This window comes from Aegilops tauschii, chromosome 5 (genome assembly GCF_002575655.3).
Source record: "Aegilops tauschii subsp. strangulata cultivar AL8/78 chromosome 5, Aet v6.0, whole genome shotgun sequence".
NCBI lineage: Eukaryota > Viridiplantae > Streptophyta > Magnoliopsida > Poales > Poaceae > Aegilops > Aegilops tauschii.
This window is the reverse complement of record NC_053039.3, coordinates 151,098,189-151,122,818: the sequence shown is the minus strand read 5'-3', so window position 1 is coordinate 151,122,818 and position 24,630 is coordinate 151,098,189. Positions and strand designations below refer to the sequence as shown.

The window sequence follows — 24,630 nt, the reverse complement described above, 5'->3', positions numbered from 1 at the left end:
TCTCCATTGCACACGATGCAGTGCAGAACTCTAAGTAATGCAGTTTCATTATCACGCAGGATACATATAAATGTGACAAAATGCCCGTTCGCACAAATAGTGGTGGTTAAAAAAATCTACTGATCAAAAATAAAAAACCACGTTCACATACAACCACCCAATTGGAGCGGTTCCATCGCCACAAGCCCACGATCACAGACGCAACACCAACCCACGATCTTAACAAACTGCATCGTCAGCGAGATCGTGCAGTTCATCCGATGCGGCCATCCCACCCCGCGCCCTCCCCTTAAATTCAGACCCCTGCCATAGTCCTTCTCATCCACAACAACACAAGTATCCATTGCGCTGCCACCCAATCGCTCCATCACATCCATCTCCATGCAAAACACCAAGCCCTACTACCGGCCATGGCGTTCGCTGATGAGTACAAGGACGTGGAGGCCAGCGGCAACACCAAGTTGCACGTCATCCACACCAACGACAAGAAGCAGGTGGTGATCACCCTCGCGCAGTACGAGCGCCACCTCAGCCTCCAGCGCCACAAGATCGTCGGCATTGATCTCGAGTACAACAACGAGCCTGAAGCGACGCACAAACCCGCCCTCTGCCAACTCTCCATCGGCAAGAAATACCCGGTGCTGCTCTTCCAACTGAGCGCCGCTGAAAGGTGCATCGTCTTCGACAACTTCCTCGCCGACCCCAGGTACACCTTTGCAGGCTTCTCCATCGACGGCGACAAAAAAAGGCTAGAGCACGTCAATCTGGAGGTCGCCAACTTCGTCGACATCCAGAAGGAGTGGAGGGTGCCCGAGGCAACCAAGGAGTTGGACTCCCTTGGAGACGTCTCCGGCATGCTTATCGACGACTACTACAACAACATGAAGAAGAAGATCCCCGACGACGAGCACAAGCGTTGGGCCACCCTGCCTCTGTCCATGAGGCACATCGAGTACGCGGCAAAGGACGCCTACGCAGCGTACGAGATATGGAACCGCATCACCCTCACCCAGGACGGGCATCGCCGTGCAAAGCTGGAGAAGGAGGAGCCCCCCAAGAAGCGCGCCAGGAGCAGCTGGGGATGGGGAGACGCTGACTGGTGAAGAAGAAGATGGTGCCGGCCAAAGAGCCACCAATGCCAGCGTCGTTTTAGAATTATCATCAAATTTGCTTTATGTTGTTTGCTTATGTATCGTTAGTTTTCCTGTGATCATTTGCTTTTGCTGAACTTAGTTTGCTTCCCATGCAGAATCGCTTGTAATGATGTGAACTTTGATTATGTTAGATTGCTTTATGTTGAAATTAGTTTGCTCATGATGAACTTGTCGTACAGAATGCCTCTGATAATTTGTTTTCTGTTGTTTGCTTATGAATCATTAGATTCGAGCAGTGTGCAAAATAGGACGCATGCAGTGCAAGTTGTGTACCAATGCAGTATATACTCTGTCAAATGAAGTTTACACATACCCAACAAAGCAGTGCATGCCCCTAAATTTGGAAAAACGAATAGATAAGAGAAAAAACACAAAAAGGAAAATGCGATCTGTATATGTAGTGCGGAAATATATGAACGTGCAGTACAGAAATGTAAGCAATGTAGTACACGAGTGATTTACTAAGCAGTGCACTCCCCTACATTGGAAAAAAGATTACAGAAGAGCAAAAACACGAAAACAAAAATGAGAACTGTGCATGTAGTACGGACTGCGTGCACATGTAGTACAGAACTCTGATCAGTGCAGTGCACAGATGGTTTAGAAAGCAGTGCACGCCCCTACATTGAAAAAAATGTAGTGCGGAAATATATGAACGTGCAGTACAGGAACATAATCAATGCAGTACAAGTATGTTTACTAAGCAGTGCACTCCCCTACATTGGAAAAATGATTACATAAGAGCAAAAACATGAAAACAAAAAAGAGAACTGTACATGTAGTACGGAATGCGTGCACATGCAGTACAGAACACTGATCAATGCAGTGCAAGGATGGTTTGCTAAGCAGTGCATGCCCCTGCATTGAAAAAAACAATAGAAAAAATGACCACCCCGGTGCAGCCGGCCCCAGCCAGTCTCGTAGTAGGTCTGCGCCCACAGCAGGCGAGTCGTTCTGAGCCACGATGCGTGGGGCTGGGCGCACATGGGCCTACAGGTCGGAGAGCACAGAGCAGCGAGCGCCGTGTATAAGCGCTCAAATAAGTAACCAGAGGAGTTCGATATGGCTGCCTCGGCAGCGCTTATAAACAGGTGGGGTGCACCTTCCGCGGGCGAGGTGGGACTAAACATTAGGCCGCACACAACGCACCAGGAACCAGCGATGCTCACAGGCCGACTTGGGCCCAATGCGTCTTCACTCCCCGAACACAGGCCCAACACACAAAAAGAGAGGCCACTGATTTTTTATAAAAAAATCCCATGTACCATACACAAACGCAGGCCCAACCACGCGTTCCGCGGTTCGTCTTGATATGACAATGCAGTTCGCTATATTCAAGTAAGCAATCCTCTTACTACTCAAATGCATTCACGGACACTGAATCAGAACCAATCCGCCACCTAACACCAACCACAAACATTTATTACTTCCGTTGGTCAATTGGTTGCATAAAAACGTATCCATTCGTGCTCCAGACTAACACAACTCCTCGCCCGTTCCTCTTATCGTAAATCTAGGGTTCATCCCATCCCCAGCTCTTCTCTGGAATTCCACTGAACCCGCCATGGACTGTAAGTGCGGGTGTTTGGCAAGGATGGCGCCGGTAGCGGACACATGCGTGTACGCAGAAGGTCTAGAGCTCACCAACACCGAGTGGCGCAGCATGCTCGGGTGCCTGATGATACCCAACAGGGGGTTTCAGCCGCCATTTCTTCATCGCCTCACAACCGCAGATCTACAGCAAAGTTGGGTATGTTTTTCCCCTCACAATTTTGGACATAATCTACCTGTAAATCCACATCTGAATATATAGTTCAATCAATTTGTTTAGTAGTGTCAACAAAATACAAAACATAATTTGTATTGCTGTTCAGATTTGTTAGTTATTAAGACTAGATGCTTCCACCTATTTTTCTTCAGTACCACAACACACAAACAAAAAAGAGGGTCAGTAGATCAGTATTGCAGTTCTCTTAACATGCTAGCGAAGTACACTGTAAATGACCTTGCAGTACAAACATGTTACAGTATAATATATATCCTAGTAAAAGTAGAGGTCAATTCCGTATATAAGTTTGTTCATACATTGCAACTACTTTATAAGAAATAGTAGTCATATATATGTACATATTTAATTCAACATAAAATAGATCATCCTAAGTATAAAGAATGGGTATATATATGTTCATACATTGTTATTTACTTATAAACATTATTTTTCCATCCTTTCCAAAATGCAGAAACTGCCATCCACAGTAAAATTTCCTGCTCCGAGTTCAGGGAAGGTTACTTTGGAGACAGTACACAAGAATGGGTATGGAGACATGCAAGCTGACTACCACATCGACTCTGAAGAATGCATCAACATAACTACTAGTTGGAAAGAATTTGTCTCCCAGAATGGCTTGGGCCCAATGCGTCTTCACTCCCCGAACACAGCCCAACAAGGCCCACTAAGAAAAAACAATAACTTCTAAAAATAAAACATCAAAGAAAAATTAGAAACATTTTTTAAATGAATAACAACAACAAAAGAAAATGTGCGTGGGCACTGCCAGAAACTACAGTTCGCTATTAATAAATAAAACGCAGGAAGCCCGAAGTAAACACATAAATGTAGTCCGCGACGCCAAACAGTGCAGTTCTCCACGTGGAAGCACGAAGTATTCTTTTTTCTGAAATGCAGTTCTCCTTCTACTGCATTGCAGTCTCGCTAAAATGAAGAATGCAGCCATGTTAGTTAAGCAAAGCAGTCTGTTATAAAATAAAGAACTGCACGAAAGAACTCCATCAAGAAACTAAATGTGCGTACATCTGTATCAATCCTAATCCGATATAATTCAGTGCACGAAGAATAAATTTCACTTCCCTGCAGTACACTATGTGGACGTACGCAGTTCTGTTCTGATAGAAAAGAAGTGCACTTAGTAGGAAAATTCACCGAAAACACAATCATCACATTTTCTGACAGTTGCGTGCATACCTGAACAAGTCACGAAAAAAGAGGACACGACGTTCCGGATTTCCAACGCACTAACAGAGCCTCCTCATAGCAGAACCTCTCTGTAGTTGCCACGTAACTAAAAACAGAGCCCCACCACGCTACCACCCCGCTCCACCTCTCCCACGTCGTGTCAAGGAGAGCAGAGGATAAAACACAACTGGTTCGTACCCCAAACATCTTCTTCTCCACACTTCCTTTCACCAACCTCTTCTCTCCAGAACAAACACGAGAGAGCAGAGGAGAGTCATGGCGGATGCACCTCTTTACAAGCAGCACCGCAGGTTCACCAGGGAGCTCCACTATGTCGACCTCCACGGCAACCACAAGCTCCACGTCGTTTGCACAAGCAAGGGTGAAGACGTAGACAAGATGCTGTCCACGCTCAGGAGGAAGCTTGGCGGAATGCCCGTCAAACTAGTCGGCGTTGATGTCGACTACGTGCACTACGTGAAGCCACAGCGGGCAGCAGTGCTCCAGCCATGCGTAGAAAAAGAATGCCTTGTCTACCACATCTCTGCAGCTAAAGACAGGTTAGAATAACTATCAATCTGTACTATTGATTGTCAATATTGATTTTAAATTTTCTTCACTGCAATCGCTAATATTAAAACTTTGGTTTTCATTTTTGAAAAGCATGGCATATGAATTCATTGACAGTTTTCATCTGGCTCCATGTATGTCACTGATGTGCTCAATTCTTGAATTATATGATCTAGCAATACACGCAGTTTTATTTTGTTTTACCAAATACAAACTATTTGACTGAACAATAGAAAACTGCAACATTACTATACAAAACATGTATGAAAATCAGTTCAAGAATACAATCATGCACAAAACATGCATTGTCTATGCAATATATTATCAGATTTACTAGTTATGCTGAACAAAGTATTACCAACTACTCAATGCAACAGATTCAAATATTCATATTGCAGTTCAGTTTCAGACAAAACAAAAAACATTGGTACTTCTAAGAAAATAAACTATATTCACTCTATACAAATATCTTGCAGGCCAATGGAACTAGACAAATTCCTCATGAATGGTGAGTACACCTTCGTCGGATTCGCCCTTGAAGGAGACAAAAGCAAGCTGAAGCTATCTGGTTTGGAGATCAACTCCGACAACTACATTGATATTCAGCTGGAATGGAGAGACCCATACAATAAAAAGAAGTTTGACTCTTTGGCTGATGTTGCCGGGAGGATGATAGACATTCACTACCATGACATGAAGAAAAAAATTAACCGCAAGGAGGACCATACTCTGTGGGGATTTTGCCCACTGCCAGAAAAGCTTATCAAGTATGCAGCAATAGATGCATTCGCAACATATGAGTCATGGAGAATCATCTACGATGACATCATGGGACTAGACAGGGCAAAAAGAGACAAAGAAGCAAAGCAGAAGAATAACAAGGTTGTAATCTAATACAGCAACTAGAAATAATTCAGGGCTAAGTTTTAGTTTCACTTTACTTTAGTCGTTGTGTTGTTCTTTGTTTCATGTATGCAAGCTTTTGATTATGTCCATTGCTTCATATCGAACATTTATTTTGTAAAAACAATGTCGTTTTAGAATTATCATTAAATTTTATTTCTGTTGTTTGCTTATGTGTCACAGTTTGCTTCTGATCAATTGCTTTCGCTGAAATTAGTTTGTGTTAGAACAAGTATCCAGAAAATTTGAAACATTTAATGTGTGATACCAAAACGTGAATACAGTTCACATAACAAATATAACGCAGTTCACAGAGTGTATACATGAAGTGCAGTACATGCACAAATGTACGACAAAGGGCTGCAGCAACTTTCGTTCGGTGCACAACATACAGACTTGGTACGCGCAGTGCAGTACTCAACGTTGGTGCAAGCTATACAAATGACATCATTTGTACTACCACGAAATATATATACTCCAAAAAAATGCTTCAGATAAGGATAAAAAATTGACCACCCAGCTACAACAAGGCCCCAGCCAGTCCCGTAATAGGTCTCTAAAAAATGTGTGCAGTTCTCCAAAGTCTTACAAGGAAGTTCACTATATGTGTGCATGAAGTGCGGTACATGCTCAAAATGAACCACAAGAGAAGCACTTTCGCGCAGTGCACAACATAGAATTAGTGCACCTGATGCAGTACTTAAATGTAAGTCATGCAGTCCGCAGCGTTGGCATAACCGGTCACAACTTTGGCACAAAGAAGGATGCACGCAGTGCAAAAATGTGTACACGTGCAGCACAGGACTATGAAGAATGCAGTGCACATAGAAGCAACAAAGCAGTGCACACCCGTACACTAGAAAAAATGATACGTAAGAGGGAAAAACAATAGAGAAATATGCTACCCATGCAGTGCACAAAAATGTAGCGCAAACATGTGTAGTATGGAATGCGTGCACATGAAGTACATAACCCTGATCAATGCAGTGCAAAATGTGTAGTACGAAATGCATGCACATGAAGTACAGAACGCTGATCAATGCAGTGCAAGGATGGTTTGCTAAGCATTGCACGCCCCTACATTGGAAAAAAATACTTAAGATAGAAAATACATAAAAAAAATTGACCACCACAGGTGCACCCGTCCCCAGCCAGTCTCGTAGTAGGTCTGCGCCCACAGAAGGCGAGTCGTTCTGAGTCACAATGCATGGGGGCGGGCACATATGGGCCCACAGGTCATAGAGCATAGAGCAGCGAGCACCATGTATAAGCGCCCAAATAAGTAACAAGAGGAGTTCGATACGGCTGCCTCGCCAGCGCTTATAAACAGGTCGGGCGCGCCTTCCACGGGTGAGGTGGGACTAAACATTAGGCCGCACACAACGCATCGGGAACCAACTGTGCTCACAGGCCGACTTGGGCCCAATGCGTCTTCACTACCCGAACACAGGCCCAACAAATTCTCACAGCCCAAAAACAAACAAAACCCAACGATGCACAACTAGCAAGTTACTCCAGTACCCCTCACCTTTAAAAAATGCAGTCTGCTATGCAATCCGGTATGGGATGGAGGATGTGCTGTCAATAAAGCATTGCAGTTTGCTTTGACGAATATTTTTTCCAGCCAATCAAAAACACTACCACGGCGAATCTTTTCACTTGGCTACAACGGCACAATCCCACGTCACATCCTGACTTGGTTGACAGGCGCACGGGGTGTGACGGACTCGCCTGCGCATGCGGCGCCGTGGCACGCCGCGACGCCGCCTACTCCGGCTCGTTCCAGGCTCGGCCTCGCAGGGGGGTGGGGAGGGGGGTCACGACCCCCCTCCCACCCCCCTCCTCGTCCTCGCGCTAACGCACGCAGTGCGCTTGGTTGACAGGCGCAGTGCGGACATTCTGTCTTTCCAACAATAGGACGCACACAACCCCTGAGCCACACCCCTAAGATAGACAGGGAGGCGACGGGGTGTGACGGACTTGCCTGCTCCGGCTCGTTCCAGGCTCGGCCTCACAGGGGGGTGGGGAGGGGGGTCACGACCCCCCCTCCCACCCCCCTGCTCGGCCTCGCGCAAACACACACAGTGCGCTTGGTCGACAGGTGCAGTGCGGACATTCTGTTTTTCCAACAATAGGACGCACGCAACCCCAGAGCCACACCCCGATAGACAGGGACGCGACGGGGTGTGACGGACTCGCCTGCGCATGCGGCGCCGCGGCACGCCGCGCCTCCGCCTGCTCCGGCTCATTCCAAGCTCGGCCTCGTAGGAGGGTGGGGAGGGGGGTCACGAACCCCCCTCCCACCCCCCTGCTCGGCCTCGCGCTAACGCACGCAGTGCACTTGGTTGACAGGCGCAGTGCAGACATTCTGTTTTTCCAACAATAGGACGCACGCAACCCCAGAGCCACACCCCTAAGATAGACAGGGAGGCGACGGGGTGTGACAGACTCGCCTGCGCATGTGGTGTCGCGGTACGCCGCGTCGCCGCCTGCTCCGGCTCGTTCCAGGCTCGGCCTCGTAGGGGGGTAGAGGGGGGTCACGACACCCCTCCCACCCCCCCGGCTCGGCCTCGCGCTAACGCATGCAGTGCGCTTGGTTGACAGGCGCAGTGCGAACATTCTATTTTTCCAACAATAGGACGCACGCAACCCAGAGCCACACCCCTAAGATAGACAGGGAGGCGAAGGGGTGTGACGGACTCGCGTGCGCATCCGGCGCCGCAGCACGCCGCGTCGCCGCCTGCTCCGGCTCGTTCCAGGCTCGGCCTCGCAGGGGGGTGGGGGGGTCACGCCACCCCACCCTCCCACCCCCCCTGCTCGGCCTCGCGCTATCGCACGCAGTGCGCTTGGTTGACAGGCGCAGTGCGGACACTCCGTTTTTCCAACAATAGGACGCACGCAACCCCAGAGCCACACCCCTAAGATAGACAGGGAGGCGACGGGGTGTGACAGACTTGCCTGCGCATGCGGCGCCGCGACGTGCCGCATCGTCGCCTGCTCCGGCTCATTCCAGGCTCGGCCTCGCAGGGGTCTGGGGAGGGGGGTCACGACCCCCCTCCCACCCCCCTGCTCGGCCTCGCGCTAACGCACACAGTGCGCTTGGTTGACAGGCGCAGCGCGGACATTCTGTTTTTCCAACAATAGGACGCACGCAACCCCAGAGCCACACCCCTAAGATAGACAGGGAGGCGACGGGGTGTGACGGACTCGCCTGCGCATGCGGCGCCGCGGCACGCCGCATCGCCGCCTGCTCCGGCTCGTTCCAGGCATGGCCTCGCGGGGGGGTGGGGAGGGGGTCACGACCCCCCTCCCACCCCACTACTCGGCCTCGCGCTAACGCACGCAGTGCGCTTGGTTGAAAGGCGCAGTGCGGACATTCTGTTTTTCCAACAATAGCACGCACGCAACCCCAGAGCCACACCCCTAAGATAGACAGGGAGGCGACGGGGTGTGACGGACTCGCCTGCGCATGCGGCGCCGTGACACGCCGCGTCGTCGCCTGCTCCGGCTCGTTCCAGGCTCGGCCTCGCAGCGGGGGTGGGGAGGGGGGTCACGACCCCCCCCTCCCACCCCCCCTGCTCGGCCTGGCCCTAACGCACGCAGTGCGCTTGGTTGACAGGCGCAGTGCGGACATTCTGTTTTTCCAACAATAGGACGCACGCAACCCTAGAGCCACACCCCTAAGATAGACAGGGAGGCGACGGTGTGTGACGGACTCGCCTGCGCATGCGGCGCCGCGGCACGCCGCGTCGCCGCCTGCTCCGGCTCGTTCCAGGCACGGCTTCGCAGGGGGGTGGGGAGGGGGTTCACGACCCCCCATCCCACCCCCCTGCTCGGCCTCGCGCTAACTCACGCAGTGCGCTTGGTTGATAGGCGCAGTGCGGACATTCAATTTTTCCAACAATAGGACGCACGCAACCCCAAAGCCACACCCCTAAGATAGACAGGGAGGCGACGGGGTGTGACGGACTCGCCTGCTCCGGCTCGTTCCAGGCTCGGCCTCGCAGGGCGGTGGGGAGGGGGGTCACGACCCCCCTCCCGCCCCCCTGCTCGGCCTCACGCTAACGCACGCAATGCGCTTTGTTGACAGGCGCAGTGCGGACATTCTGTTTTTTCCAACAATAGGACGCACGCAACCCCAGAGCCACACCCCTAAGATAGACAAGGACGCGACGGGGTGTGACGGACTCGCCTGCGCATGCGGCGCCGCGGCACGCCGCGTCGCCGCCTGCTCCGGCTCGTTCCAAGCTCGGCCTCGCAGGGGGGTGTGGAGGGGGGGTCACGACCCCCCCCCTCCCACCCCCCTGCTCGGCCTGGCGCTAACGCACGAAGTGCACTTGGTTGACAGGCGCAGTGCGGACATTCTGTTTTTCCAACAATAGGACGCACGCAACCCCAGAGCCACACCCCTAAGATAGACAGGGAGGCGACGGGGTGTGACGGACTCGCCTGCGCATGCGGCGCCGCGGCACGCCGCGTCGCCGCCTGCTCCGGCTCGTTCCATGCTCGGCCTCGCAGGGGGGTGGAGGAGGGTCACGACCCCCCTCCCACCCCCCTGCTCGGCCTCGCGCTAACGCACGCAGTGCGCTTGGTTGACAGGCGCAGTGCGGACATTCTGTTTTTCCAACAATAGGACGCACGCAACCCCAGAGCCACACCCCTAAGATAGACAGGGAGGCGAAGGGGTGTGACGGACTCGCGTGCGCATGCGGCGCCGCGGGACGCCGCGTCGCCGCCTGCTCCGGCTCGTTCCAGGCTCGGCCTCGCAGGGGGGTGGAGAGGGGGGTCATGCCCCCCCTCACTGTTGGGAAACGTAGTAATTTCAAAAAAATTCCTACACACACGCAAGATCATGGTGATGCATAGCAACGAGAGGGGAGAGTGTTGTCCACGTACCCTCGTAGACCAAAAGCGGAAGCGTTAACACAACGCGGTTGATGTAGTCGTACTTTTTCACGATCCGACCGATCAAGTACCGAACGCACGGCACCACCGAGTTCAGCACACGTTCAGCCCGATGACGTCCCTCGAACTCCGATCGAGCCGAGTGTTGAGGGAGAGTTTCGTCAGCACGACGGCGTGGCGACGATGATGATGTTCTACCGACGCAGGGCTTCGCCTAAGCTCCGCTATGATATTATCGAGGTGTAATATGGTGGAGGGGGGCACCGCACACGGCTAAAATATCATATATCTATTGTGTGTAGAGGTGCCCCCCTGCCCCCGTATATAAAGGAGCAAGAGGGGAGGCCAGCCGGCCCTTGGGGCGCGCCAAGGAGGGGGGGAGTCCGCCTCCTAGTAGGAGTAGGACTCCCCTTTCCTAGTCCAACTAAGAAGAGAGAAGGGGGAAAGAAAGAGAGGGAGAGGGAGAGGGAAAGAGGGGCCGCGCCCCCCTCCCCTAGTCCAATTCGGACTCCCCATGGGAGGGGGCGCGCCACCTCCTGGGCTGCTGCCCTCTCTCTCCCTCAGGCCCACTAAGGCCCAATACTTCCCCGGGGGGTTCCGGTAACCCCTCCGGCACTCCGGTTTTATCCGAAACTTCTCCGGAACACTTCCGGTGTCCGAATATAGTCGTCCAATATATCAATCTTCATGTCTCGACCATTTCGAGACTCCTCGTCATGTCCGTGATCACATCCGGGACTCCGAACAACCTTTGGCACATCAAAACATATAAACTCATAATATAATTGTCATCGTAACTTTAAGCGTGCGGACCCTACGGGTTCGAGAACTATGTAGACATGACCGAGACACCTCTCCGGTTAATAACCAATAGCGGAACCTGGATGCTCATATTGGTTCCCACATATTCTACGAAGATCTTTATCGGTCAGACCGCATAACAACATACGTTGTTCCCTTTGTCATCGGTATGTTACTTGCCCGAGATTCGATCGTCGGTATCTCGATACCTAGTTCAATCTCATTACCGGCAAGTCTCTTTACTCGTTCCGTAACACATCATCCCGCAACTAACTCATTAGTCACAATGCTTGCAAGGCTTATAGTGATGTGATTACCGAGTGGGCCCAGAGATACCTCTCCGACAATCGGAGTGACAAATCCTAATCTCGAAATACGCCGACCCAACAGGTACCTTTGGAGACACCTGTAGAGCACCTTTATAATCACCCAGTTACGTTGTGACGTTTGGTAACACACAAAGTGTTCCTCTGGTAAACGGGAGTTGCATAATCTCATAGTCATAGGAACATGTATAAGTCATGAAGAAAGCAATAGCAACATACTAAACGATCGAGTGCTAAGCTAACGGAATGGGTCAAGTCAATCACGTCATTCTCCTAATGAGGTGATCCCGTTAATCAAATGACAACTCATGTCTATGGCTAGGAAACATAACCATCTTTGATTAACGAGCTAGTCAAGTAGAGGCATACTAGTGACACTTTGTTTGTCTATGTATTCACACATGTATTATGTTTCCGGTTAATACAATTCTAGCATGAATAATAAACATTTATCATGATATAAGGAAATAAATAATACTTTATTATTGCCTCTAGGGCATATTTCCTTCAGTCTCCCACTTGCACTAGAGTCAATAATCTAGATTACACAGAAATGATCCTTACACCCATGGAGTCTTGGTGCTGATCATGTTTTGCTCGTGGAAGAGGCTTAGTCAACGAGTCTGCAACATTCAGATCCATATGTATCTTGCAAATTTCTATGTCTCCCACCTGGACTAAGTCCCGGATGGAATTGAAGCGTCTTTTGATGTGCTTGGTTCTCTTGTGAAATCTGGATTCCTTTGCTAAGGCAATTGCACCAGTATTGTCACAAAAGATTTTCATTGGTCCCGATGCACTAGGTATGACACCTAGATCGGATATGAACTCCTTCATCCAGACTCCTTCATTTGCTGCTTCCGAAGCAGCTATGTACTCCGCTTCACACGTAGATCCCGCCACGACACTTTGCTTAGAACTGCACCAACTGACAGCTCCACCGTTCAATGTAAATACGTATCCGGTTTGCGATTTAGAATCGTCCGGATCAGTGTTAAAGCTTGCATCAACGTAACCATTTACGATGAGCTCTTTGTCACCTCCATAAACGAGAAACATATCCTTAGTCCTTTTCAGGTATTTCAGGATGTTCTTGACCGCTGCCCAGTGATCCACTCCTGGATTACTTTGGTACCTCCCTGCTAAACTTATAGCAAGGCACACATCAGGTCTGGTACACAGCATTGCATACATGATAGAGCCTATGGCTGAAGCATAGGGAACATCTTTCATCTTCTCTCTATCTTCTGCAGTGGTCGGGCATTGAGTCTTACTCAATCTCACACCTTGTAGTACAGGCAAGAACCCTTTCTTTGCTTGATCCATTTTGAACTTCTTCAAAACTTTGTCAAGGCATGTGCTTTGTGAAAGTCCAATTAAGCGTCTTGATCTATCTCTATAGATCTTAATGCCTAATATATATGCAGCTTCACCGAGGTCTTTCATTGAAAAACTCTTATTCAAGTATCCCGTTATGCTATCCAGAAATTCTATATCATTTCCAATCAGCAATATGTCATCCACATATAATATCAGAAATGCTACTGAGCTCCCACTCACTTTCTTGTAAATACAGGCTTCTCCAAAAGTCTGTATAAAACCAAATGCTTTGATCACACTATCAAAGCATTTATTCCAACTCCGAGAGGCTTGCACCAGTCCATAAATGGATCGTTGGAGATTGCACACTTTGTTAGCTCCCTTTGGATCGACAAAACCTTCCAGTTGCATCATATACAACTCTTCTTCCAGAAATCCATTCAGGAATGCAGTTTTGACATCCATTTGCCAAATTTCATAATCATAAAATGCGGCAATTGCTAACATGATTCGGACAGACTTAAGCATCGCTATGGGTGAGAAGGTCTCATCGTAGTCAATCCCTTGAACTTGTCGAAAACCTTTCGCAACAAGTTGAGCTTTATAGACAGTACCATTACCATCAGCGTCAGTCTTCTTCTTGAAGATCCATTTATTTTCAATGGCTTGCCGACCATCGGGCAAGTCAACCAAAGTCCATACTTTGTTCTCATACATGTATCCCATCTCGGATGTCATGGCTTCAAGCCATTTTGCGGAATCTGGGCTCACCATCGCTTCTTCATAGTTCGTAGGTTCGTCATGGTCTAGTAACATAACCTCCAGAACAGGATTACCGTACCACTCTGGTGCGGATCTTGATCTAGTTGACCTACTAGGTTCAGTAATAACTTGATCTGAAGTTTCATGATCATTATCATTAACTTCCTCACTAATTGGTGTAGGTGTCGCAGAAACTGATTTCTGTGATGATCTACTTTCCAATAAGGGAGCAGGTACAGTTACCTCATCAAGTTCTACTTTCCTCCCACTCACTTCTTTCGAGAGAAAATCCTTCTCTAGAAAGGATCCATTCTTAGCAACGAATATCTTGCCTTCGGATCTATGACAGAAGGTGTACCCAATAGTCTCCTTTGGGTATCCTATGAAGACACATTTCTCCGATTTAGGTTCGAGCTTATCAGGTTGAAGTTTCTTCACATAAGCATCGCAACCCCAAACTTTAAGATACGACAACTTTGGTTTCTTGCCAAACCAGTTCATCAGGCGTCGTCTCAACGGATTTCGATGGTGTCCTATTTAGAGAGAATGCATCCGTCTCTAAAGCATAACCCCAAAACGATAGCGGTAGATCAGTAAGAGACATCATAGATTGCACCATATCTAGTAAAGTACGATTACGACGTTCGGACACACCATTACGCTGTGGTGTTCCGGGTGGCGTGAGTTGCAAAACTATTCCGCAATGTTTCAAATGAAGACCAAACTCATAACTCAAATATTCTCCTCCACGATCAGATCGTAGAAATTTTATTTTCTTGTTACGATGATTTTCAACTTCACTCTGAAATTCTTTGAACTTTTCAAATGTTTCAGACTTATGTTTCATTAAGTAGATATACCCATATCTGCTCAAATCATCTGTGAAGGTGAGAAAATAACGATATCCGCCACGAGCCTCAATATTCATCGGACCACATACATCTGTATGTATGATTTCCAACAAATCTGTTGCTCTCTCCATAGTTCCGGAGAACGGTGTTTTGGTCATCTTGCCCATGAGGCACGGTTCGCAAGTGCCAAGTGATTCATAATCAAGTGATTCCAAAAGTCCATCAGTATGGAGTTTCTTCATGCGCTTTACACCGATATGACCCAAACGGCAGTGCCACAAATAAGTTGCACTGTCATTATCAACTCTGCATCTTTTGGCTTCGACATTATGAATATGTGTATCACTACTATCGAGATTCATTAAAAATAGACCACTCTTCAAGGGTGCATGACCATAAAAGATATTATTCATATAAATAGAACAACCATTATTCTCTAATTTAAATGAATAACCGTCTAACATTAAACAAGATCTAGATATAATGTTCATGCTCAACGCTGGCACCAAATAACAATTATTTAGGTCTAAAACTAATCCCGAAGGTAGATGTAGAGGTAGCGTGCCGACCGCGATCACATCGACTTTGGAACCATTTCCCACGTGCATTGTCACCTCGTCCTTAGCCAATCTTCGCTTAATCCATAGCCCCTGTATCGAGTTGCAAATATTAGCAACAGAACCAGTATCAAATACCCAGGTGCTACTGCGAGCATTAGTAAGGTACACATCAATAACATGTATATCACATATACCTTTGTTAACCATGCCATCCTTCTTATCTGCCAAATACTTGGGGCAGTTCCGCTTCCAGTGACCAGTATGCTTGCAGTAGAAGCACTCAGTTTCAGGCTTAGGTCCAGACTTGGGTTTCTTCTCCTGAACAACAACTTGCTTGTTGTTCTTCTTGAAGTTCCCCTTCTTCTTCCCTTTGCCCTTTTTCTTGAAACTAGTGGTCTTACTGACCATCAACACTTGATGCTCCTTTTTGATTTCTACTTCCGCTGCTTTTAGCATTGCGAAGAGCTCGGGAATTGTCTTATTCATCCCTTGCATATTATAGTTCATCACGAAGCTCTTGTAGCTTGGTGGCAGTGATTGAAGAATTCTGTCAATGACGCTATCATCCGGAAGATTAACTCCCAGTTGAATCAAGTGATTATTATACCCAGACATTTTGAGTATATGCTCACTGACAGAACTATTCTCTTCCATCTTGCAGCTGTAGAACTTATTGGAGACTTCATATCTCTCAATCCGGGCATTTTCTTGAAATATTAACTTCAACTCCTGGAACATCTCATATGCTCCATGACGTTCAAAACGTCGTTGAAGACCCGGTTCTAAGCCGTAAAGCATGGCACACTGAACTATCGAGTAGTCATCAGCTTTGCTCTGCCAGACGTTCATAACTTCTGGTGTTGCTCTTGCAGGAGGCCTGGCACCTAGCGGTGCTTCCAAGACGTAATTCTTCTGTGCAGCAATGAGGACAATCCTCAAGTTACGGACCCAGTCCGTGTAATTGCTACCATCATCTTTCAACTTTGCTTTCTCAAGGAACGCATTAAAATTCAACGGAACAACAGCACGGGCCATTTATCTACAATTAACATAGACAAGCAAGATACTATCAGGTACTAAGTTCATGATAAATTCAAGTTCAATTAATCATATTACTTAAGAACTCCCACTTAGGTAGACATCCCTCTAATCATCTAAGTGATTACGTGATCCAAATCAACTAAACCATGTCCGATCATCACGTGAGATGTAGTTTCAGTGGTGAACATCACTATGTTGATCATATCTACTATATGATTCACGCTCGACCTTTCGGTCTCCGTGTTCCGAGGCCATATCTGCATATGCTAGGCTCGTCAAGTTTAACCTGAGTATTCCGCGTGTGCAACTGTTTTGCACCCGTTGTATTTGAACGTAGAGCCTATCACACCCGATCATCACGTGGTGTCTCAGCACGAAGAACTTTCGCAACAGTGCATACTCAGGGAGAACACTTTTATCTTGAAATTTTAGTGAGAGATCATCTTATAATGCTACCGTCAATCAAAGCAAGATAAGATGCATAAAAGATTAACATCACATGCAATCAATATAAGTGATATGATATGGCCATCATCATCTTGTGCTTGTGATCTCCATCTCCGAAGCACCGTCATGATCACCATCGTCACCGGCGCGACACCTTGACCTCCATCGTAGTATCGTTGTCGTCTCGCCAACTTATTGCTTTTACGACTATCGCTACTGCTTAGTGATAAAGTAAAACAATTACAAGGCGATTGCATTGCATACAATAAAGCGACAACCATATGGCTCCTGCCAGTTGCCGATAACTCGGTTACAAAACATGATCATCTCATACAATAAAATATAGCATCATGTCTTGACCATATCACATCACAACATGCGCTGCAAAAACAAGTTAGACGTCCTCTACTTTGTTGTTGCAAGTTTTACGTGGCTGCTACGGGCTTAGCAAGAACCGTTCTTACCTACGCATCAAAACCACAACGATAGTTTGTCAAGTTGGTGTTGTTTTAACCTTCGCAAGGACCGGGCATAGCCACACTCGGTTCAACTAAAGTCAGAGAGACAGACACCCGCCAGTCACCTTTAAGCAACGAGTGCTCGCAACGGTGAAACCAGTCTCGCGTAAGCGTACGCGTAATGTTGGTCCGGGCCGCTTCATCTCACAATACCGCTGAACCAAAGTATGACATGCTGGTAAGCAGTATGACTTATATCGCCCACAACTCACTTGTCTTCTACTCGTGCATAGCATCAACGCATAAAACCAGGCTCGGATGCCACTCTTGGGAAACGTAGTAATTTCAAAAAAGTTCCTACGCACACGCAAGATCATGGTGATGCATAGCAACGAGAGGGGAGAGTGTTGTCCACGTACCCTCGTAGACCGAAAGCGGAAGCGTTAACACAACGTGGTTGATGTAGTCGTACGTCTTCACGATCCGACCGATCAAGTACCGAACGCACGGCACCTCCGAGTACAGCACACGTTCAGCCCGATGACGTCCCTCGAACTCCGATCCAGCCGAGTGTTGAGGGAGAGTTTCATCAGCACAACGGCGTGGCGACGATGATGATGTTCTACCGACGCAGGGCTTCGCCTAAGCTCCGCTACGATATTATCGAGGTGTAATATGGTGGAGGGGGGCACCGCACACGGCTAAAATATCGTATATCAATTGTTTGTAGAGGTGCCCCTGCCCCCGTATATAAAGGAGCAAGGGGGGAGGCCGGCCGGCCCTTGGGGCACGCCAAGGAGGGGGGGGAGTCCGCCTCCTAGTAGGAGTAGGACTCCCCTTTCCTAGTCCAACTAGGAAGAGAGAAGGGGGAAAGAAAGAGAGGGAGAGGGAGAGGGAAAGAGGGGCCGCGCCCCCTCCCCTAGTCCAATTTGGACTCCCCATGGGAGGGGGCGCGCCACCTCCTGGGCTGCTGCCCTCTCTCTCCCTCAGGCCCACTAAGGCCCAATACTTCCCCGGGGGGTTCCGGTAACCCCTCCGGCACTCCGGTTTTATCCGAAACTTCTCCGGAACACTTCCGGTGTCCGAATATAGTCGTCCAATATATCAATCTTTATGTCTCGACCATTTCGAGACTCCTCGTCATGTCCGTGATCACATCCGGTACTCTGAACAACCTTCGGTACATCAAAACATATAAACTCATAATATAATTGTCATCGTAACTTTAAGCGTGCGGACCCTACGGGTTCGAGAACTATGTAGACATGACCGAGACACCTCTCTCGTCAATAACCAATAGCGGAACCTGGATGCTCATATTGGTTCCCACATATTCTATGAAGATCTATATCGGTCAGACCGCATAACAACATACGTTGTTCCCTTTGTCATCGGTATGTTACTTGCCCGAGATTCGATCGTCGGTATCTCGATACCTAGTTCAATCTCGTTACCGGCAAGTCTCTTTACTCGTTCCGTAATACATCATCCTGCAACTAACTCATTAGTCACAATGCTTGCAAGGCTTATAGTGATGTGCATTACCGAGTGGGCCCAGAGATACCTCTCCGACAATCGGAGTGACAAATCCTAATCTCGAAATACGCCAACCCAACAAGTACCTTTGGAGACACCTGTAGAGCACCTTTATAATCACCCAGTTACGTTGTGACGTTTGGTAGCACACAAAGTGTTCCTCCGATAAACGGGAGTTGCATAATCTCATAGTCATAGGAACATGTATAAGTCATGAAGAAAGCAATAGCAACATACTAAACGATCGAGTGCTAAGCTAACGGAATGGGTCAAGTCAATCACGTCATTCTCCTAATGAGGTGATCCCGTTAATCAAATGACAACTCATGTCTATGGCTAGGAAACATAACCATCTTTGAATAACGAGCTAGTCAAGTAGAGGTATACTAGTGACACTTTGTTTGTCTATGTATTCACACATGTATTATGTTTCCGGTTAATACAATTCTAGCATGAATAATAAACATTTATCATGATATAAGGAAATAAATAATACTTTATTATTGCCTCTAGGGCATATTTCCGTCACTCCCACCCCCCCTGCTCGGCCTCGCGCTAACGCATGCAGTGCGCTTGGTTGACAGGCGCAGTGCAGACATTCTGTTTTTCCAACAATAGGACACACGCAACCCCAGAGCCACACCCCTAAGATAGACAGGGAGGCGACGGGGTGTGACGGACTCGCCTGCGCATGCGGCGCCGCGGCACGCCGCGTCGCCGCCTGCTCCGGCTCGTTCCAGGCTCAGCCTCGCAGGGTGGGTGGGGAGGGGGGTCACGACCCCCCACCCCTCCCACCCCCCTGCTCGGCCTCGCACTAATGCACGCTGTGCGCTTGGTTGACAGGCGCAGTGCGGACATTCTGTTTTTCCAACAATAGGACGCACGCAACCCCAGAGCCACACCCTAAGATAGACAGGGAGGCGAAGGGGTGTGAGGGACTCGCGTGCGCATGCGGCGCCGCGGCACGCCGCGTCGCCGCCTGCTCCGGCTCGTTCCAGGCTCGGCCTCGCAGGGGGGGTGGGGAGGGGGCTCACGACCCCCCTCCCACCCCCTGCTCAGCCTCGCGCTAACGCACGCAGTGCGCTTGGTTGACAGGCGCAGTGCGAACATTCTGTCTTTCCAACAATAGGACGCAGGCAACCCCAGAGCCACACCCCTAAGATAGACAGGGAGGCGACGGGGTGTGACGGACTCGCCTGCGCATGCGGCACCACGGCACGCCGCGTCGCCGCCTGCTCCGGCTCGTTCCAGGCTCGGCCTCGTAGGGGGGCTGGGGAGGTGGGGTCACGACCCCCCCTCCCACCCCCCAGCTCGGCCTCGCGCTAATGCACGCAGTGCGCTTGGTTGACAGGCGCAGTGCGGACACTCTGTTTTTCCAACAATAGGACGCACGCAACCCCAGAGCCACACCCCTAAGATAGACAGGGAGGCGACAGGGTGTGACGGACTCGCCTGCGCATGGGGCGCCGCGGCACGCCGCTTCACCGCCTACTCCAGCTACCCCCCTCCCACCCCCCCCTGCTCGGCCTTGCGCTAACGCACGCAGTACGGTAATTACAGGGAATACAAAGAGCAAATACAAATCTATAAACAACCAAAAAATTAGGGCCCATACCTTACAATACAAACAATAAAAAATAACCAACTGAAGGACGCATCTTTATGCAAAAGCAGTGTACTTGGTTAGGCAAAACAGTGCAGTATCATAAAGCAACGCAGTTCCAGGATACACACATGAATGCAGGGTCTGCGGCAAAAAGTGCAGCAAAAAAACAGGTGCAGCACAAACTTGGAGACAAATGCGGTGCTATATGTTGGACGAAGAAGTTCGGCATCACATGCAATGGAGTTTATGGGACACATAAGATACATATAAGCATGACAAAATGCCAGTTCACACAGAACGTGTAAGTCAACAAAAATAAAAATATACACATATATATACTGTATGAATTATTTATATAAAATACACATACAGATACAAATTCGTCCATAAAACACTGCTGCAAAAAAGCAGACGAAAATCACAACAACAAAAAACAAAAGTCTTTTCATACATTATATACCTTAGACACCACACAGTACACAACATGAACCCCTAGTTCTTGTCCATACACAGGGTTTTTACCAAGTAGATTGTTACTGCGTCTGCGATTGCGACAGGGAAGTAAGCCCGAGGTCCGCAATCAGTTCTCATAGCTCAAGCGGCATGTCTTCATAACACAACATGTTCGAAGAATTGAACAGCTGCTGGAACATGTACTCCGCCTTCCAATCTTCAACAGCAGGCTGAAAAGGAAAAATTAAAAAAATGCAGACACTGATTAAATAAAAGGTTGTCATAAAGAAAAAAAAGTGAAAAGGTAAAATAATAAAAAAAGTGACAAGAAAAAGAAGAAACAGAGAAGGTGTTACGTCGGTTTTGATAATTTTCTCAACTAGACGTTGGCTGTCATACAACTCCATCACCCTCAGAACATAGATTCCGCACTCGTTTGCTCCCTGCGCTGGCACGACCGGGTAAGAGGGAGTCAAGACCGGTTTTTCGGGATATCAATTTCCCAGAAAACGGCCTTTGTGCTCACCAGCCCTAGGATTACTGTTAGCTGATGAGGCACCAACTTGATACAAGAATTCCAAGCAAAGTACAAAATATGAAGTACAAGACCATTGTGGCCTAGGAGTACAACACTTGGTTTCTAGTGGTTGATGGCGGAAGCGGTTTGTGGTACATCTGCGTCTATGGGACTCCATTTCCCACAAGAATAGCTGACCAGGATAACTCCTATCTTCGCAAGGCTGCTATCACCTTTACAAGGGTTCCGGGGCTGACGTCGTAACGCTCTCCTCCACGCAAGGAATCTGGCCAAGACAATAGCCAGGGACAAGCCAGTGAGTACGTTTGAATGTACTCGCAAACATCAAGAACACGGGTATAATATAACAAGGGATAATCATGCTCCGAAATATTCATGATCATAACGTTTGTCACGAATTAAACGAAAGTCTGTGATGCACGCATGCAGGAAAAATATGAACATGCAATACGGGAGTAAAATAGAATGCACTGACCGAGTGTCTGAATTGACTCCACGAAAGGTTGCAAATAAATTAACAATGCCGCAGTCGGGAGTCTGAGCGACACCACATAAAGGGCTTATAAAGAATAATTAAATAACAAGCATGCCGCAGTCGGGCGTCTGAGCGACACCACATAAGGGGCTTATAAAGGATAAATAAATAACAAGCATGCCGCAGTCGGGTGTCTGAGCGACGCCACATAAAGGGCTTATAAAGGATAAATAAATAACAAGCATGCCGCAGTCGGGCGTCTGAGCGACACCGCATAAAGGGCTTATAATATAAAGAAAATAGCAGGCATGCCACAGTCGGGCGTCTATGCGACACCACATAAAGGGCTTATAATAGAATAGTTGCAGTGGGTATCCAGGAGGTAGAACCGTCCCAGTGATACTCAATAATTCAAATGATGTAAATGGTTAGTCCATAATAATAGTAATCATAATCGTCACAAGTCACAGTCACGATCCAAGTTCTGGTTTAATAGTTTTTCCTCCAAAGACCGACACTAAGACCGACACTTGACCCATCCCAGACTATAGTCCTTAACCATCGACACGGCTATTCGAATAGATGTATAATCTCTGCAGAGGGTGTACTCTTTACCCACGGGTAACGGATTTCTTTAGTCCATCGGGACTAATTCCGTCTACGGTCTTTTAATTGAAAACACGCCTGACCTGCACACACCAGCTTAACTTACCGGTGTCTGGAATCACCCACGACACCTGTCAAGCGAAACTCTAAGTGGGGAGGCTACAACCTCGACGTAGCATGGGATCACAAAATTTATACCGCGCGCAAACTAGGGGAGCTACCCCTTCGGCTACAACCGAAACACCCATGCCCCCGGACCGGATGACTGGCTTTAATCCATGGCCATGGGACCCTCATCACGGCCTCTCTGTACGGTGTGTGTTAGAAAGGGGTTGACAACTTACTGAACCGTACCCTACCTATGGCAGGGACAAGTGGTAGTACAAAGCAAGTATGGGGGTTACTGGACAAGACTCGATCTACGGCCGACTCAGGAGGTTCAAGTATTCTCTGCATGATTATCATAACAAAAATATTTCCGCTTAACAGGTAAGCTCACCACTCATCAAGCCTCACCATGCCATACCGGGCATACTCGTCTCAACGAGGAACTAGGGACAAGCTCGCGTCTACCCAAGACCGCGACTTTCCCGACTTCCTTCCGGCATGCATGAGAAGCTTACGAGGATGATCACTATCACCAGCATATCCATTTATAACAGCAAAGAAAATCTCCATTATGCACTCATGCGTATGATTTTATCGTCACATAAAATAGCGTATGCTCCAAGTCAAGGTGATGTTGTAACCGCATCAACAACATCCAAAAATATTAGGCCAGGGTTCAGAATGCTTGCCTTCAAGAGTATGCAAGGGGTGCACTTTTTGAGAGTTTTTCTTCTCTCTCCATTTCCTATTTTGAAAAAATATGCAAATAATAAATATTTCAAAAATAGTACAAAAAGTTGTCTCAAATATTTTTGAAATAAATCTTAAAAAAAACTAGATGAAATTTGAGAGAGGTAGGAAAAAGAATCAACTCATTTGGAGTTTTATTTTAAAAGATATAGCCAGTCAAAACTGAGTCAAAGTTTTGTTTTAAAATAAAACAGAAAAAGGAAACGTTTCGAGGGGGCTTACGCTTTCTGTTCAGCGAAAACGTATTTTGCGAAATACGTCTCCACTTAAAACACGCGTCGGCGGGGCTGGGTCGCTGACAGTGGGTCCAGGGGGGCCCACTGGTCAGGTTTGACTATTCCCCCCTCTCCCTCCTCTTCCTCTGCCCGAACGGGGCGGGACTCCGGCGATCGCCGTCGACGAACGGCGGCTCCTCGAGGGCACCTGAGGGTAGCGATGGACCCGCCAGACCGGGGCGGTCTTCCCGGTGGTCGCTGGGTCGGCGGTGGTGGGAGGAGTCGCCGGCGGCGAGCTCCGCGGCGGAGGGGGCTACGGGAGTGAAGTGGGTTTTGGGCTCCGGTGGTTTCCGATCGAGGCTGAGGCGCTGGGCAGCTCTGCAAGAACAAGGGGAAGCGAGTGGTGGCGCTGGATGGGCGGGGGAGTGTCTGGCTGCGACGAATGGCACCGGAAGGCAGCGGCGGCCGAACCGGCCGGAGGTGGGGGAGATGGCCCCTTCCGGTCAATCCACTGCTTGGGGAGCTCTAGGGGGAAGGCTTGAGGTCGCCTGAGCGCTCGGAGGGGCTTGGGGCCTCCTTTTATAGGCATTCGAGGCTGGTCCCGCGGCGGCCGTGGATAAGAACGCCGGTGACCGTCGCTCTGTAGCCGCAGGGCGACGTGACGGCGACGAGCGCGTGCCGACGGGCTTCGGGATAAGCTCGAGCTGTTCACAGGGGCAGCTGGTGCGCTGGTGTGGCTTGGGCGGCACCGTCCGTGGCAGGGGCTCACTGCCGACGCCGGCGTGCCGCCAAAAGCTCTGATGGCGGTGCTGTAGGGCGCCAGGGGTGGCGTGGAGAGTGGGCGAGGTTAGTGCGCGGCTCTGCAGGCGAGTAAGTGTTGGGAATCGTAGCATAATTTAAAATTTTCCTACGCTCACCAAGATGCATCTATGGAGTCTACTAGCAACGAGGGGAAAGGAGTGCATCTACATACCCTTGTAGATCGCGAGCGGAAGCGTTCCAATGAACGTGGATGACGGAGTCGTACTCGCCGTGATCCAAATCACCGATGACCGAGTGCCGAATGGACGGCACCTCCGCGTTCAACACACGTACGGTGCAGCGACGTCTCCTCCTTCTTGATCTAGCAAGGGGGAAGGAGAGGTTGATGGAGATCCAACAGCACGACGGCGTGGTGGTGGATGTAGCGGGTCTCCGGCAGGGCTTCGCCGAGCTTCTACGAGAGAGAGAGAGGTGTTGTAGGGGAGGAGGGAGCCGCCCAAGGCTGTAGG

The 24,630-nt window shown here is 48.9% G+C and overlaps 2 protein-coding genes across 2 annotated transcripts; both read left to right on the top strand.

Annotated features, from left to right (window-relative positions):
• Nucleotides 1-410: 410 nt before the first annotated feature.
• LOC141022636 (uncharacterized) lies at nt 411-1,103 on the top strand. The gene has a single exon (XM_073498901.1). It carries the CDS (start codon nt 411-413, stop codon nt 1,101-1,103), a length of 693 nt encoding a protein of 230 aa, XP_073355002.1.
• Nucleotides 1,104-4,404: 3,301 nt separating this feature from the next.
• On the top strand, nt 4,405-5,592 carry LOC109755804 (uncharacterized). Its single transcript, XM_020314690.1, has 2 exons — nt 4,405-4,688; nt 5,175-5,592. The coding sequence occupies exons 1-2, from the start codon at nt 4,405-4,407 to the stop codon at nt 5,590-5,592; spliced, it is 702 nt and encodes a 233-aa protein (XP_020170279.1).
• Nucleotides 5,593-24,630: the final 19,038 nt, after the last annotated feature.